This window comes from Amblyomma americanum, chromosome 7 (assembly GCF_052857255.1).
Source record: "Amblyomma americanum isolate KBUSLIRL-KWMA chromosome 7, ASM5285725v1, whole genome shotgun sequence".
NCBI lineage: Eukaryota > Metazoa > Arthropoda > Arachnida > Ixodida > Ixodidae > Amblyomma > Amblyomma americanum.
In genome coordinates, this window is record NC_135503.1 from 49266550 (window position 1) to 49282434 (window position 15885).

General features: G+C 45.4%; 2 protein-coding genes across 19 annotated transcripts in view; one reads left to right on the top strand and one right to left on the bottom strand.

The window, feature by feature from the left end:
* hyd (E3 ubiquitin-protein ligase hyd) overlaps window positions 1-9916 on the top strand; it is a 105390-nt gene extending 95474 nt beyond the window's left edge. For 17 of the 18 annotated variants that reach the window (XM_077632141.1, XM_077632128.1, XM_077632135.1 and 14 more), the window contains 8 exons: window positions 286-509; window positions 1576-1706; window positions 2876-3088; window positions 4518-4746; window positions 5947-6072; window positions 6290-6434; window positions 7006-7091; window positions 9583-9916. In XM_077632141.1, coding sequence (XP_077488267.1) covers window positions 286-509; window positions 1576-1706; window positions 2876-3088; window positions 4518-4746; window positions 5947-6072; window positions 6290-6434; window positions 7006-7091; window positions 9583-9795 — 1367 coding nt within the window. In that variant the 3' untranslated portion in view covers window positions 9796-9916. Of the gene's footprint in view, window positions 1-285; window positions 510-1575; window positions 1707-2875; window positions 3089-4517; window positions 4863-4932; window positions 4994-5946; window positions 6073-6289; window positions 6435-7005; window positions 7092-9582 lie in introns of those variants that run through there. The other variant, XM_077632146.1, reaches the window with a different exon arrangement.
* A 2457-nt stretch (window positions 9917-12373) lies between these two features.
* Window positions 12374-15824, bottom strand: RpS18 (ribosomal protein S18). The gene is made up of 5 exons (XM_077632152.1): window positions 15689-15824; window positions 15415-15513; window positions 15244-15330; window positions 14968-15161; window positions 12374-12483 (listed from the first exon to the last, which is right to left on the bottom strand). The coding sequence occupies exons 1-5, from the start codon at window positions 15689-15691 to the stop codon at window positions 12405-12407; spliced, it is 462 nt and encodes a 153-aa protein (XP_077488278.1). The 5' UTR covers window positions 15692-15824; the 3' UTR covers window positions 12374-12404.
* Between the last annotated feature and the right edge of the window lie 61 nt (window positions 15825-15885).

Genomic DNA, 15885 nt, shown 5'->3' on the forward strand with positions numbered 1-15885 from the left:
ATGGTTGAACAGTGGTGAAACGTCGTTGCACGAGCCTTATTGGGAGCATAGCAGTTGCGCGAGGCTTAATATGGCAAATTTTTCCGAGGAATATTAGCGAATTGCAAGCTTTTCACTGCTTGAACTAATTCCCAGCAGCCGTTTTTCTGCCAGCTTCTCATGCACCTGCGGAAAGTGTTTCTTTTCTTGTGGTCCTCTCTGAAAAGTGGTTTCTGTCAAGTGTTTTTGTGTTTTGCCAAATGGCTTGCACCCCTCACCACCTTGTTATGATCCTCGTCCCCTCAGACATAATCCAGCGACTGAGGTCACGCGAGCGGGACAAGGAACGGCGCAGCGGTAACACGGGCAGCCAAGCGACCAAGTCGGGTGGTGGCCTGCGCTACGATGCGCCCCCATTTGTGATGCCTGGCGAGGCGGGCGGCAGTGGTCAGGCCTCCAACGACCATCTGAGCCCCCATCGGCAACAGCTAGGCCAGAGGCTGTACCCACGCGTCCATGCCCTTCGCCCTGTAAGCAGCTGTGGCCTCGTGTTTATTTGTCCACTTGCATTTGTGCCTACCATCAGCAGCTGCACATGCTTAGATTACTAATTGCATTCATACGCAGAAGTGAGTTCGACAAAATCTGATTAGGCAGAACACACAAACTACAAATACAGTGACAGTAAAGTCATAATTTGCACAAATTAGAGGCTACGTGTGACCACAGTGAAGGCATGACTACTGGAAGCTTTTGCAAGCCCCTGAAGAGCTTTGTGGCTGCACAATAGTGGTTTTTGAGAGGAATTATCATTGCTGTACACTAGTTCACTCTTTCGTTGCTACGCCACTAGGCATCAATCACCAATGATCGAAAAGTTCAAATTGCTACAACAGCGCGACCGCGGCCGTTACGGACTTGCTGAGTCATCTGGTTTGTTGCTCACGCATTGAACTTTCATATCGTGCATAATTTGCATTTTTGCCGCAAGGTGGTAATTTTTGAAATGCGCTTGAAGTTGAGAGTGCGGCGTCGAACGCTCTGAGCAAGCTGTCAAAGTCGGGAACAGCGTGGGCTAAAAACAATCCCGCTGCACGCAATTCTGCTGCATCTGCAGCATTTTTTTTTTTATTAATCAATTAGCAGGTACTCCTGCAACTATGTTGCATTGTCAGATTTTGTTTCTGAAGAATTTGAATGATCTTGTAATTGCTAGAATTTTTTAATAAATTATTTTGGAGAGTTATTGTCATGTAAATAAGATTTTTTTTGTTCTTTTGATTTTTGTTGTTTTTGTATTTTTTCATAATATTTAAAATAAGTATTTGTGTTGAAATAAATTTGATTAGAAAGCGCATTCCATACCAGTCATTGTTATGCATTTTGTATACTTTTACCTGTCATACTTTTTCTAGAAAAAATGTTTTATGAGAAACAGTCCTTTTCCGTGGTAACGAAAGGGTTAAAGGATTGATAAGGCAGAAATGGTCTGAGTATTCCTTTCGGCAACTTTTTCTTTTTACGAGAGGGTTTTTTTGTGTGTGTGTGCTTGATCCTGAAAATGTCCTTAACACTGACGCCTCGTTCTGTTCTCAGTCCCTAGCCAGCAAGATAACTGGCATGCTTCTGGAGCAGTCGGCTGCCCAGCTGCTTCTCCTGTTGGCCTCTGAGGACGCTCTGCGTGAGAAAGTGGACGAGGCTTTGGAGATCATTGTGTCACATGGACGGTGAGCAGCATTGGCTTGGAACGAGAGCCTTTTTGTCTCTCTTGCATGGGTCTAGTCCAACGTGGCCGCCGGATTCATCGACTTGTCCTCGTGCACTGTCCAATGTTTGTTTTTAGCAAGGGCGAAATGTGTTACATACCCGCCTGTACAGACCAGATGTAATGCACCCGTGGCACAGCCCTAGCATAACTGTTGTGGTTCAGCCAAGCATTGGCTTTATCGAAACATGGGCATGGCATAACTGTTGCTTCATGCTGATTAGTCTGTGTAATAAGGCATAAAGCGCTTCTGTGTGTTGTTTCACACTACAGTAAAATCTCGATGATGCTATCGTGGTGTTGATACGAATTTGTGAAATTCCCTGGCTGGAATTCATTATGTACAATGTGCAGAATTTTGGATGTTCTGAACACTCTCCCATGCCACTACGGATACAAACGCACGAGCCACGACTGCATCCTCGTGCACTCAGTGCTTCAAGCACATCACCAGTGCCGCAATTGCCAGTTGCACTGTACGCACTGCGAGCAGTGAGCAGCGGCGCGTGGCCCACACATTATCGATGTCGCAAGTGAGAGGTGGCACTCGACCATAGATAAATTTCATCATCCATGAAAAGATCTGTATGAATCCATTTCCCATGCTTCTGCAAACGGATTTTGTTCTTTTTAGATGATACGAATGTATTTCACGACCCCCCGTGATATTCATGTCATCGAGTTTCTACTGTAGTGAGGTCAACATTTCGTGTGTACCTTATGCTCCTTGAGCGTAAAGTATTTTGAATGTGTCTAGTATAAATTGCAATGGGAAATGGTGCATTGTTGTGCATTGCCTTTCCATTTGAGCGTTTGCTGGTGTAACTAGCTGTTGGGGTTACAGGGGAATAGCAAAAATTGTGCATTCATTCTAGGCTGCTGTCTCTTAGTGCATTACATCTACATCTGCACCACATCTGCAGCCGTCCTGTAGACAACTGTCTCATTGCCTGCAAAGCAAACGAAGCTTGTCATTTTATTTAGCTCTATGTTGGGTTCATCGTTTGTGAGCAAAAGGTCAAGCTTGTTAGCTTGCTCTCCTGGCAAGCTAAGAAAGGCCAGTGCACACAACTGAAAATGTAATTGGAGGCTTAAGCTTCTTTTCTTTTTGTTGTTTGTGGCACATCACAGAGAAGCTGAGACACTCCTGGACTTGGATGTGTTCAACCTCGGGGAGAGGGGTCGGCGGAGTGCAGCAGCCAGACGCAGCGATGCGGAAGAGGAGGAGGAAGATGGGGAGGACTGCAGCCCTCTTGTGTACCAACCAGGCAAGAGGGGCTTCTACTCCCCGCGTCAGGGCAAGTGCACACCGGACCGGCTGAATGCTTTTCGGAATGTTGGCAGGTGGGTGCACTCCCAGTCTTGTGGTGTGGGGGACTTTTCCTTGGCGTTCTAAACCTTTGTTTCGCTACTAAACTTGAATGAACTGAAAACTGTGTAGAAAGTAAAACGAAGGCATTATAAAAAAGAGAATAATAATAATAAAACAATAGTCAACAAGAATGGCAATCTAGTTCGTTCAAGATGAGATATGAGCTAGTTTGCATCTCCACCTTGTTGCATCACTTAAATGGTTTGTGTCTAACGTAGAGTAGCAGCAGATAAGTGTGGTCTTGACCTGGTGTGTTCTTTAGGAGATGTAGCTCACTTAGGCCCTGCATCTTTTGCCACACTGTACGCATTACCTTTACTGGGGATGTTGACGCAGTTACATCACTGAAGGGGGGTTGCAAGTATGTGCATTGATGGGCGTTAAAATATGCCAGGAGGTACTGTGCAGCATGTTATGCACAGGACAGAGCCATATGATAGAGATTCTACTGTAGCTTTGCTCCGCAGCAAGTGTAACTGATGGTCATCTGCTTTTTAGTGAAAACCTGCGCGGCAGTAACAGTCGTTCGCAATTCCACCATGATGCCCACTACATGCCCACTTTTGGGAATATCAAAGCAGAACTGCTTAAAAATAGTAGCGCTTTCCACGGCTCCTTCACTGATGCAACGCAGTAGCGATGGAGCCTCCAGGACACAATGAGCAGCTCGTGATGAGCAACTCATGAGCAGCAACTCGTGATGAGCACAGCGCACAGTAGCGCAATGCCTAAAAAGAAAAAAAGGCCAGCAACGCGCCAAGCAGTGTCCGAAGTGGGGCGCAGCTGGCCTTAACTCCCTGATGCGCGGCCGATAGCGACTGGCAGTGAAACTCTGAAAACAAAACTATGCGGCGACGGGACTCCAGTCGACACAGCCCTCCTTTGGACTACATCTGATTGAACCGATTGAAAGGGCCAAATTTTCAGTTCATGCAGCACCGCAAACCTTACATATCCAACCTCTGCTGCCGCTCTGTGTTGAAAATATAGTCAGCCAACCAAACTTTTGAAATTTCTTTGAATTAACCAAAAGTTTGAAGGTACAAGGCATCACAGTACCACACATTCGCTTTTGCCACGCACTGGCAATTAGCTGCCATCACTCAGTTGAAGTTGAAAATGTGATGGGTCGTGTTAAATGAACTTGTGAATTCTACTGTAAAACACCGCAATGTTTTGCCACAAATTCAAAGGAATATGAAAAGTCGTAATATTTTAGCAGAAATTTGAATACTGCGAAAAGCAAATGTGTTGTGCAGATTGAATCCAACCCTTTTATACGAAATGGTACAAATATAACTGTGCAGAAAACGGCTCATCATAACAAAGACAGCGCAAGGAATGTGCATGGGCAGAAACAAAATTACGCACCGGTTTTCACCGTCTACTTTGTGTTGGCAGGATTGTTGGCCTCTGCCTGCTGCAAAACGAGCTGTGCCCCATCTCGTTCAACCGACATGTCATCAAATACATCCTGAACAAGCGCATAGGCTGGCATGATCTGGCCTTCTTCGATCCCCTCCTGTATGAGTCGCTGCGACAGCTGGTGCTGGAGGCAGAGTCTCGAGACTCGAGCACAGTGTTCTCGGCACTCGACCTCACGTTCTGCATCGACCTGTGTCCCGAAGAGGTGAGAGGCACTTGTGAAATGAGAACAGTGCTGAAAAGTTTGCCTCATCAGATTGGCTGGTTAATATGGATGGATACCTAGGCTTTAAACATCAGGCTATTCCGGAGCTGGAAAACGTAAGCATGGACTGCATAGGAGCGCATCAACATTTGTTCATTGCATGGTTTTATTGTTGTCTTCTTCTAGGAGCATCCACTGGTCATCTTTTTTTTTTTTTAACTCAGCATGTGCCGTGACCTATATGCCAGCAAGGTTAGCTCTTCTGAATATGTGCTGACACTGATGGCCCTATGGCTCTGTAGTAGTGCTCTGATCTTGGAATCAAAATATCAGCAACACAAACTTAGTTGTTTGTGAATGCTTGCTTTCTCTTTCTTTTGCTTTATTACTTGGCGACCAGTGGTGGGCCAATCACATGAAACTCTGAGGGAATTTTCAAGGTTCTGTGAAACTCGTGACTTCACCGGCTGACACTGTGGCAGGGCAGGGGAGGAAGCCTCCAGCATCGGTTTGATATTGTGAATATTATAAGAACTTGTAGACACTGCAACAATATGCATGAACTGTTAGACTCTGCTAGATCTATGTTGTATCCTGGTTGGATCTGTCCATGATCATTTTATGCTGCTCCATTTGCAGTGAAATATTTTGTGAATTAACATTGAGGCAAACATTGCTCCGTGTACAAATGCGTAGCGAAAAATTCATCTGTGCCACCCCTATGTGTGCATCAATACATCAGACAATTCGGTTCTGTTTCGAAGTGCTAGAAGAATTCTTCTGAGTGGAGGTTGCAGTGTTTGTCACATGTCTTATAGTGAAAACTGAAACACTGTCCCAGCTGCCGCAGCAGCTCAGTGGTTATCGTGCTCAGCTGCTGACCCGAAAAACTCTGGTTCACTCCCAGCCATGGCACTTGCATAATGCAAGCGCCATGGCTGGGAGAGGCCCATTTACAGTGCAGTGTGAGAGCATGATAAAGAACCTCAGGTGGTGAAACCGGGGCCCTCGAATTTAATAATGAACCAAATATCAAACATTCTATTTGTATTTAAAATTTCGAATATTCGCACATGTCTACAGAAAACCGCTACTCGTACACCTCTATGGCAATGTCCAGAGCAATTACAGTCTTGCAGTTTTCTTGGTTGCACAAATATCATGTAAATTCTTTGTTTTGCTTTCTCTTCTTCCACTTAGGGTGGTGGCACCGTGGAGCTGATTCCAGGAGGCAGGGAGATGGAGGTGACTGCCTCTAACATCTACCTTTATGTTCGACGCTACGCTGAGTACAGAATGATCAAGTCACAGGAAAGGGCCCTTGGGGTAAGGCTAAGAGCACGCATGCACACACTGTTCATTTTTTTTATTTTTCATGTTGCATTGTAAATCAAGGTTTTCATTGGCTGCATTTGCTTAATTGTTTAAAGCTAAATGGCTGGTGCTTTGGCCAGTTAATTCATTCTGAAAGAAGAAGAAAAAAGCAATGTGTATTAGGTCAGCGAACTCAGCGCACGTTGTTGTTCTGTTCCTTTTGTCATAGGCAATTCGAATGGGAGTGTACGACGTACTTCCCAACAACACTCTGGAAGGTCTCACAGCAGAGGACTTTAGACTGCTGCTCAACGGCGTTGGAGAAGTCAATGTACAGGCACTCATCAGCTACACATCATTCAATGATGAGAGCAGTAAGTCCAAATTCTCCTTTCCTTTTTTTTTCTCCCTTCCCTCCTTTTGCATTTCTTGCTTGAAAATCAGTGGCACTGTTCTTTGTGTGGTAACGCCAAGTGTGGCACTTGCCTTTCTTTTACTCTTTTTCTCTACATGGTTAAGTTTGGTAAGTTCACTCTCAGCAGGAAAAAGCTGTGCACAATCATGATCGCATGCAGAGAAAGGGAAATGCTAAACCACTGGCAATATATTTAGCTTTGGAAATCTTCCTGCACTTCCCGGGCCACTGAATCGGGCTTGCAAGCAAACTTTTGGAACCACACTATTAATTTGTGCAAGTGCAGTCATGCTTGCATTTCGTGTCCGTGAACCAGACTATGAAGTGCACCTTTTTTCTTTTGTCTATTCATTGCCGACTTAACTGTGGAGCACGTAGAAATTCCCTTCAAAAAAATGTTTTCAATGATTCCTTGGTTTCTCTTTGATTTACTTCAGCTTTCTTTGCTGAAGCTCATATGCGCTGTTGATTTCAATGATTGCTGTGTCATGGAGTTCTGTGCTGATGCAGTGTCCCCATCTCTCTTGCAGAGGAGAGTAGTGACAAAATTTTGAGGTTCAAACGCTGGTTCTGGTCTATGATGGAGAAAATGCCGAACCAGGAGAAGCAGGATCTGGTTTGTATTCTTTACCTTCATTTTCTTTTCAAAGAGTGCAAAAGTTGATATGAACTAACAAGCTGTACTCCTTTGTCATATTGATAGATAAGTAGCCGCTAGTGTATTAATAACCTGGCAGTGAGCATAAGAGAAATTCTAAGGTGTTGTTCTTTCTTGTGCTGTCTTAGTTGTGTTGCTGTTCTGTTGCATATTTTGTCATGCCTACAAGGACCAGGCCTGGCTCATGGCAGGTTTTCTGTTTACGGATTTAATCAGAAATGTGTTCACAAAGGTTTGGATTCATAGTGGGAAAAAGAGGTGACTGAAAATATCCATTCACAGTCTCTAAAAGCCCCGCTCCTCTCATTGCTCTAAAAACTGTACTTGTGCCAATATAAAGTGTAAAGTTTTCCCTTAGTACATTGGTTTTATAACACATCTCGCATTATATTCAGAACCAAGGTATGAATATAACGTGATTTTTTTTTTCTCGCTGCTCAAGATAGCTACAGTGAGCTTCACTACTGGACTCCAGAGTTGCTAGGTGAAGCCAACTTTTCGAAGGCCGTGGGGTCGCACGGCATGTACAGTACTCACGGATTGAAATAGGACATTCGGAGCGCTAGCCTTGCAGTGCCACGCAGGCATGTGGTAAACCACAGGCCGGCTCATTGGCTACTGGAAGGAACAATTCTGCTTTGTAGATGTTCTCCCTCTCGCGCCATACCACAATGCACCACCTTGGTTCCATGAGCGTCTACGGGCGGCGCTCCATGAAGCGACGGCCACGCGCTCCGAATGTCCTATTTCAATCCGTGAGTACTGTACATGCAAAGGAGAGGGTGGCTATGAACGTGGAAAAGAAGCCAGCACAGGCTGTTGAGAAGGAGAAGGCACTGAAAATTTTGAGTGGAGTAGGGAAAGGAAAGAAGGGCAAACGGGCACAGGACTGGTCAACACGAAACAGAAGCAGCGGCAGCATGGCGGTGACATAGGCTGCTGCAGCTTGCTTGGGAGAATGCATGCGTTAAGGCTTTGCTGTGCATAATAAGATATGCACATTGTAGAAGTGTTGCCTGTGAAATAACAGCGACATGTCCAGGGCTTCCTTATTTTTTTGGTACTGTTTCAGTTTTTTTTTTCTTCCAAGAACTCTGCTGATTGGTCTCAACAGGTTGAGATGGCGTTTTTTTTTTTCATTTTTGAAGGGCATCAGGCTTTCCCCTCGCATTATATTCGTGTAAATTTGGTACAACACCTGCGCTGCTTGTTTGAAACTGCATGTTTGTTTCATGTATGCGATTATAGATTGATCCTTACTCAGTGTTCTAAAGTTTGACTTCATAAACGCCTCACTTGAGGGGAAAATAAAATTCAGAATGGAGTGGAGGTTTCTCGCATGTTGCTGTTTGCTGTGTGGTGTGCCTCATATCTTAGCGGAGTAATTACAGATTGGCATCCACTCGCTAAGCATGAGCCACATTAGTGAGCTCCAGGCGGATAAATGTCTCCTAGGCTCTATTCAGTCTAGTATACCAGGTGTTTCAGGGAAGCCCGCCACTAATTTTTAAAAATAGGGTTTTGAGGTAAAGAGAAGTTTCCAAAAACAAGCGAATTTTGTTAATTAGTACAGTGATTAACTGAATTCCAATAGCTAACTTTTTAACTATTACCAGTAGGCATTGCAATTAGAGATTTGTAGCTGGCTGTTAGTAATAGCCGTATCAGTTTTTAGAATTTAAAAAAAGTGACTACCCCTGCCACTGGGGTGCAACTAATTTGGGCCATTCTTCGGCCATTTGAAAAACACGTGCCTTTGGGGAGTGCAAAGCAATGTCAATGGGTGGGGCGACAGTCTCTGCCTCACTCTTACTGGAGCAGTAAAGTGGTGAGGAGCGGTGAGCACCGCAGCATGAGCGGGGCAGAGAACGTTGTGTGGTATGTGTGTCACGGAGTGACGCAATTTATCTGATGCCACTTTACACTCTCCGAGGACAACAAATTTTTCAAATGGTTCGAGAAATAGCTCAAATTAATTGAGCCACAGTGGTAAGGATAATTGCGTTGATGAAATTCTAAAAACTGATATGGCAGTTACTAACGGCCAGCTACAAATATCTTATTGCAACCGGGTACCTGTCGGTAATATAGTTAAAAAGTTACCTATTGGAATTGGATTAACCACTTTACTAGATAACATGATTCGCCTGTTTTTTGACGTCCGCCAACACTGATATCTCTTCACTTAAAAATTAGTGGTGGGTTTCCTTGAAACACCTGGTATATATAGCCTGGGATACAGTGGCACCATCTAGCACTACAGCAACAGTGCGTTCAACACAGTTGCTACAAGGTGGTGTTGTTTGTGACAGTTGTTCAGTTGCCATTTCACATCTCCTGTGTATTGAATTTACCTATCGGCGTTGGATCAGATTCTATTTACACTACCTTCTTTCCACAGCCAGGCTGAGGGAGGGCACGCGGTGAAGTGTCTTGTTTTCTTCCTCAGGTGTACTTCTGGACAGGCAGCCCAGCACTGCCTGCAAGTGAGGAAGGCTTTCAGCCCATGCCAAGCATCACCATCCGCCCTCCTGATGACCACCATTTGCCGACGGCCAACACATGCATTTCCAGGCTATACCTGCCGCTCTACTCGTCCAAGGCTGTGCTGCGGGCCAAGATCCAGATGGCCATACGCACCAAAAACTTCGGATTTGTGTGAGGGAGAAAAGAGTCAGGCGACCACCATTACCACCACCCAGTGTAAACCTTTGTCTATAGTGTCACCACACCTCGACTGAATAAACACTCCAGAGAGCCGCAGCTCCTCTGACCAAACGGGACACTGCGTTTTTGTGGAAAGTTAGCTATTGAATTTTTGTGGATTTGTACCACGGCCTGTCGGACCACTGCGCAAAAATGTGCATTTTTGCACGCTTGTTCTATTCGAACACAATTCAGTTCTATGGGTCCATATTGCGAACTTGTGCTTCCACTTTTTCAGCAGCATCAGAGGCATTGAAAGGATGCAGGAATATGTGAATGCCACGGTTCCGAGATTACTATGGCCATGTTGGGTGCCCCAGGCTTAGTTTTTCCTTAATAAGCAAGCTGAACAGAATGTTTGCTTCACCTGGCATGTAAAAAAATTGGCGTGTAAAGCAAATGTTTGAGTGTAGCTGTGGTGTGACAGCAAAAAAAAAAGAAGCCTGGCACCGGTCTGGGGGGTTGCTTGTACTCATCTTTGCCCGGTGGTGTGTTCCGAACCAACCAACTCCCGCAGCCGAGGCAGACTCTAGCCACTTGACCACCCTTGCCTCCCACCCTCTTATGAAGTGGGGAGGAGAATCTCTCTCCACTTTGCCAGTTGCCGACCATGGCAGGTGGTGCTGCGGACACCGATGATTGCAGAGCTGAGGAACGAGCTAAGCCATCACACTAAAATGCAGCTGCTCATTTTGACTACTGTTGCACTAGCAGGCAGCCGTGCTCAGCCTTTGTTATGTAGCTCATCCCCAATATATCGCATCAGCTTGATTACAGCAGTTATGCTCGATATCAAATCACTTACCTTCAGCTGAAACTCTTTGTGGATGCGTGAAATTGAAGTATATGTTACCAGATTTACTACCCTGGTGTGCTGTTATGCTTGCACAATCAGCTTTGCATCGCAACAGTGTAGCTAGGCAGCAAACTACCATAAAATGTTTGATGCTTCAAGCAGCAAAGCTGCACGCTTTTGCTACATCGACTACCACTTTAACACCTGCCTAGTAACAAGCCATCATATCCTGGTTTTACTGACAAGACACCAGCCACTTCATTTGACCTGCATATCCATCAGTTAGCAGTCTGCTGAAGTAACCAGGCTGCATCGTTTGGTTACCAATGTCTTCCCTAAAAATCAAAAGGTCGTGGAAAAGTGGATTTTGGGGCAGGCTGCTCACCTTCCCATGGAGTGTGGGCACGTAAAGGTTTCCGTTACCTTAGAGCTTGAGGGGTGGCTTTAGTGATCGACTGTGCAACTGGGATGTAAAGCATGCAGCCTGGTTACTTAGGCAGTGACGCTAAATGTGGAAATGTAGGAATCCTTAAGGGCAAGGATGCAAAAATAGATCAAGCAATCGGCATTTCCACAAAAAGTGGCCCATTCATATATAGGTTTTTACTTCCACAGCGTGAAGTGTGCTTTCTCGCGTTAAATTTTGTTGCAAGGCCCAGGTCACTGTCTGAGTACTTCAGTTGCAGCTTAGCACAATATGGTTTCCCCAACACATGGATACGGGCAACAAGCAGTGAGTGTTGGGCAAAGTGCATTTAGGGGAGTATGAATTTATTGAAGGTAGCGCGGAGACAATGTGATGACTTGGATGGGTGCCCTTTCGTGTGCATTGTCAGGGTAGGCACCACATACCAAAGAGCAGGGATGGTCAGGGCACTTGCTATGTGGTGGTTGTAGATAGAGGTGGCATAAATAGAAACGTGGTGAGAGGTGTGGGGAAGGAGGCATTGGGAGCGCTGTAGTTTTCTCTTCAGTGTTTGCGGTGCGTAGCCTGCTCATCGTTGCGGTTGTAATCGTGCAGTCAAGAGGAACGGTTGTTGTTGCATTTCCTGGTGACCAGGGACCCATTCCAGGACTTGCAGGTATGGGTGCTGGTGAAGGCAGGCGTTTAGCCGGGCGCAGTTATGTCCCGGGTGCACATACGTGGCATTCAATTTGCCAAAGGTGGCCAGGTATCAATTCAGCGATTATTTGTTTCAGCTAAGGTAGTGTCAAAACGTGGCGACGAAATTCCTGTTGGCAGGGGCCTACAGATGCAGTGGTCTTGGCACAGGAGCTGGCAAAGGTAGAGTCTTGGGACAAGCTCCTCACCTTGCGCAGTCCCTCTCCAGGTCAGTGTTGTCTGGTAGATGGTCTAACAGCGGCAGAGAATCTGGAATTGTAGGAGGTGCGATGTGCTGTATTGTTTTTCCAATATGGTGCCACCTTGACAGGAGGTGATCAAGCAGTGGTAGCAAGCTTCACGATGTGTGGCAGTCTTGTGTGTCGTGCAAGATGGTCTGTTAAATGAGACAGTGGCATACACGGCATGGCTGCTGAGTTTTCATTAAGTGGAGGTGTGGGTAAGCATGCAGGACTCCTGAGGAGCACAGTTGCTTTGACAACCTTGTGGAGCTAGTGTTCAAGTCCGTTAAACTAAGTGCAGCAAAAAAAAAAGGCTAGCAGCCATCCCCCAGAATGAAATCAATGCTGCACCTTGGCAGCCCTTCCAAGCTGTTCACAAAAAGCAAAAACCAACTGCCGTGCGAAAAGTTTTATTTGGCAGCCGCCTAGTTCTTCTTCTTGGACACACCAACAGTCCTTCCCCTCCTGCCAGTGGTCTTTGTGTGCTGGCCCCTCACACGCAGGCTGCATTCAAGAGCAGAAAGACAAGCATTGAAAAAAAGACCCAACACAACACCACTTCCTCTTTCTGCAAGCAACCACATGTGACAGAAGGCAAGCTTTTGAAGTACTAGCATGTCTAGCATTCACTGGCACTGCAGTTTCATTGATTATGGACCCCTTGTTTTCCTACTGCATTTAATGGCACAATGAACACACACCCCCACTTTGGCTGCCCAAAAGTAACCTCACCTCCCATTGCACAATAAACACTCTCCCCTTCCTTGGCACACTGATTGACATTGAATGCTAGCAGGTACCCTCTTAAGAGGGTCAAAAGAACTACGCAACACTTAAAAGTACTATCTGTTGAATGTCAAAATTCAGATTTGCCAGTAGATGCTGGATAGAATCCTGGGCTAAAAGTCACGTGTGTGGCTAGACAAGCCCAGCAACCATTCACGTAACAGCAGGCAGGAATAATTCTTAATGCAATGCAGAAATAAAATAAATTGCCTGGTAAGACACAGAGCACATGTAAACATACAAAAAGTGCAGGTGATATGAATATCGCTAAAGAGAGAGAGAGGAAAAACCAGACTTTGTAATAAAATTCAGCAAACAAAATCAGAGGCCTGTAGCATTCTAAAATATCGAGTGACTAAATGTAGCAGCCAAAAGCATAGAGCTACTAAGCAATGGAAATTCTGCAAAGTAAACGGAGGAAAAAAGCACTGCATAGCAAAACCATAGCTGTCGTACAAAGCAAATAAAAAGCATGAAACAAGTGAAAAAACAATGAACAATGTAAAGAATACCTAATGTGGCTGTTTCAAATGGATTCACGAAGCTCGCAGGGTAGTTTCACAAATTAAAATCACAATTGTTTGAGTTTGAATTATGAACTAAAAAATAACTTGTACCCTACGCGAAAGAATGATACCGCCCAGATATCGGTGTTAGGTATTATGCATACACCTCACACCACGGGACGAACAGCCAATAAAAATGTTCCGTGTGGAATCGGAAAACCGGTAGAAACCACGCATGGCCGCCAAAGATTGCCATATTAAGGATTGTATACTCGCAGGCAGCTTTCTGTGGCTATGCAGCCACGGCTAGGCAGGAAAGGGGAAGATACATGCGTTTGTCGACTTGCTATGGCGTGTGGGTAGTTACGAAGCCCGTCCCATGCTCTTTCCTGCCTAGCCTTGGCTGCATAGCCACAGAAAGCTGTCCACAAGTGTAGCAACTTGTTAGAGGGGGCTTCGCACTAAATGCTGTGAATTATGCTAGAGCATTACGGATCACGACTCAAGTTGCATATCAAGGGAACACGGACGACAACGCCATCCAATTACTCTTCTCAGTAAATATTGGTTCTCTGGCTCTTTTCCGGCTATGACGACGTTTGTCCGGCAGCATGACTAATTTGGTTGGTTCAAACTCCTGACGTCTTTGCCAAAAAGGACAGGCTGCCACCATTTTGAAGTGAACAGTGATGTAGCATAGGCCCTGGGACCCGTGCCAAATTGGTGTTGAAACATGAAATTTAGCTGTGAAATTGGCCAGCGATGGAGACACCTGTATTTTGTTTTCTAGCTTATAAAAAAAGTGGTACCTTATTGATGCAGGCCAACTTCTACATGTCCTCAATGTCCCTTTAAGAGAAATGCTGGCTGTGTTCTTGGAACCAGAAACCATGCTGAAGAGTGCACTTTGATTCAGAAGGTGAGCCGCACTGGGTAACACATTTATTTCACCAGCCTACTTTTTGCCCCATTTTTACCACTTCAAACTTTTTTGGGATATCTTCCACAGCATAATGAATGCACCCCCTAAATTTTAAGACTTTCTAAAAAAAAATTGCATTCATTCTGAGCGTAAATACAGTATCCACCTTCAAGAAGGCATGACTTTCGATCAGATTAGTAGAAGTACGCAAAAATTAGTGCCAGATGATTTTGTTTCATAGTCAGATCTCCAGCAGTTCGGTGTGGTTAAGCTAGGTTCAATGCCTTCACAGAACCCAAGCGAGTTGCTGGTCTATCCAGACCATTCTCTTCAGAGTGCGACATTCTGCCCAGACCGAACAATAACTGGTACCAGAGTTGCATCCGAACATGCCAGTACACAATCAGACAACATACCAAGATTTGCTATTTGACATTTCGGTGGCACTGGTCGGGTTAGATACGGAGCTGTACGCAACTGACCAGGAAACCAGCAAGGTACTTTCATGCTCAAATGTTAGCAGACTCTACCGATAAAGCGCATTTTACACAGCATGTCGTTACGTCTGAACAATTGCAACATGCTGTGTGTAGCTAATGGTCACTGAGGGCTACCAAACGTCTTACAGTACTTACAAGCACGGATGCATATCGGCCGGTACGGCGGCCTCATCGAAATCTCAGACGCAATATGCATGCCTAATTTGATGGTATGCCGAATTTAACAGGCAGCCGTTGTAACACGCGTTCAGGATATGAATGTCACAGTACGCACCCCCAGAAGTGTCGAAGACCGCGGTGGGCACGGATTTTCTTCAGCCTCTCGAGGTCCTCACGGAGCTTGTTCTCGAGGGCGTTGGAGGTGACCTGGCTGTACTTGCCGTCCTTAATGTCCTTCTGCCTGTTGAGGAACCAGTCGGGGATCTTGTACTGGCGGGGGTTCGACATGATGGTGATGAGCTTTTCCACCTGCGCAGAAGCAACGGCGGTGCGCGCGTCAAGACACGGCGCAAGAAAACACCGCTCAGTACTGCGTTTCGAGGTCGCTCACCTCCTCTTCGGACAGCTCTCCAGCGCGTTTGTTGAGATCGACGTCGGCTTTCTTGCACACAATGTTGGAGAACCGGCGCCCGACACCCTGCACACAACAGCTTGGATGAGTGACGGAAGCCGCCATAACAAAAGTCACAGGGGAAAAAAATAATGTAACAGGGCGACATACCTTGATAGCGGTGAGGGCGAACATCACCTTTCGCCGTCCATCGATGTTCGTGTTCAAAACACGAAGAATGTGTTGAAACTTGTCAGGAATCACAAGAGACTGCAGTGGACAGCATGATGTACGAAGTATTAGTTCACATGCATAGACCTCGCAAATCAACTCAATTCGTACACTAAATCACTTTGAACATATTTCGGTTCGTCGATGAACCGCGTTAGTTAGCAATAATTGTGGATTAAAATAGATTATGAAGGGAATAGCAAATTATACCCACCATCTTGATGCCGTGCACGAATGAAAGGATGTGATCTTTAGCCGCGCCGCAGCAACAGACAAACTGAACAGTGCAGAATTTTGCGTTTGTGCGTAAAATGGGTTAAACTATTTAATTTTAATCTTTTAACTATGCGTAATTTAATACATTACGTTAATTGAGGCAGTAGTTGGGCTTTGTATTCTTATTATTACTTT

Coding starts and splice junctions, on each gene's coding strand:
- RpS18 (XM_077632152.1), bottom strand. Junction 15,331..15,414: donor TCGCCCTCACCGCTATCAAG/GTATGTCGCCCT, acceptor TGTTGTGTGCAG/GGTGTCGGGCGCCGGTTCTC. Junction 15,162..15,243: donor GAGAGCTGTCCGAAGAGGAG/GTGAGCGACCTC, acceptor GCTTCTGCGCAG/GTGGAAAAGCTCATCACCAT.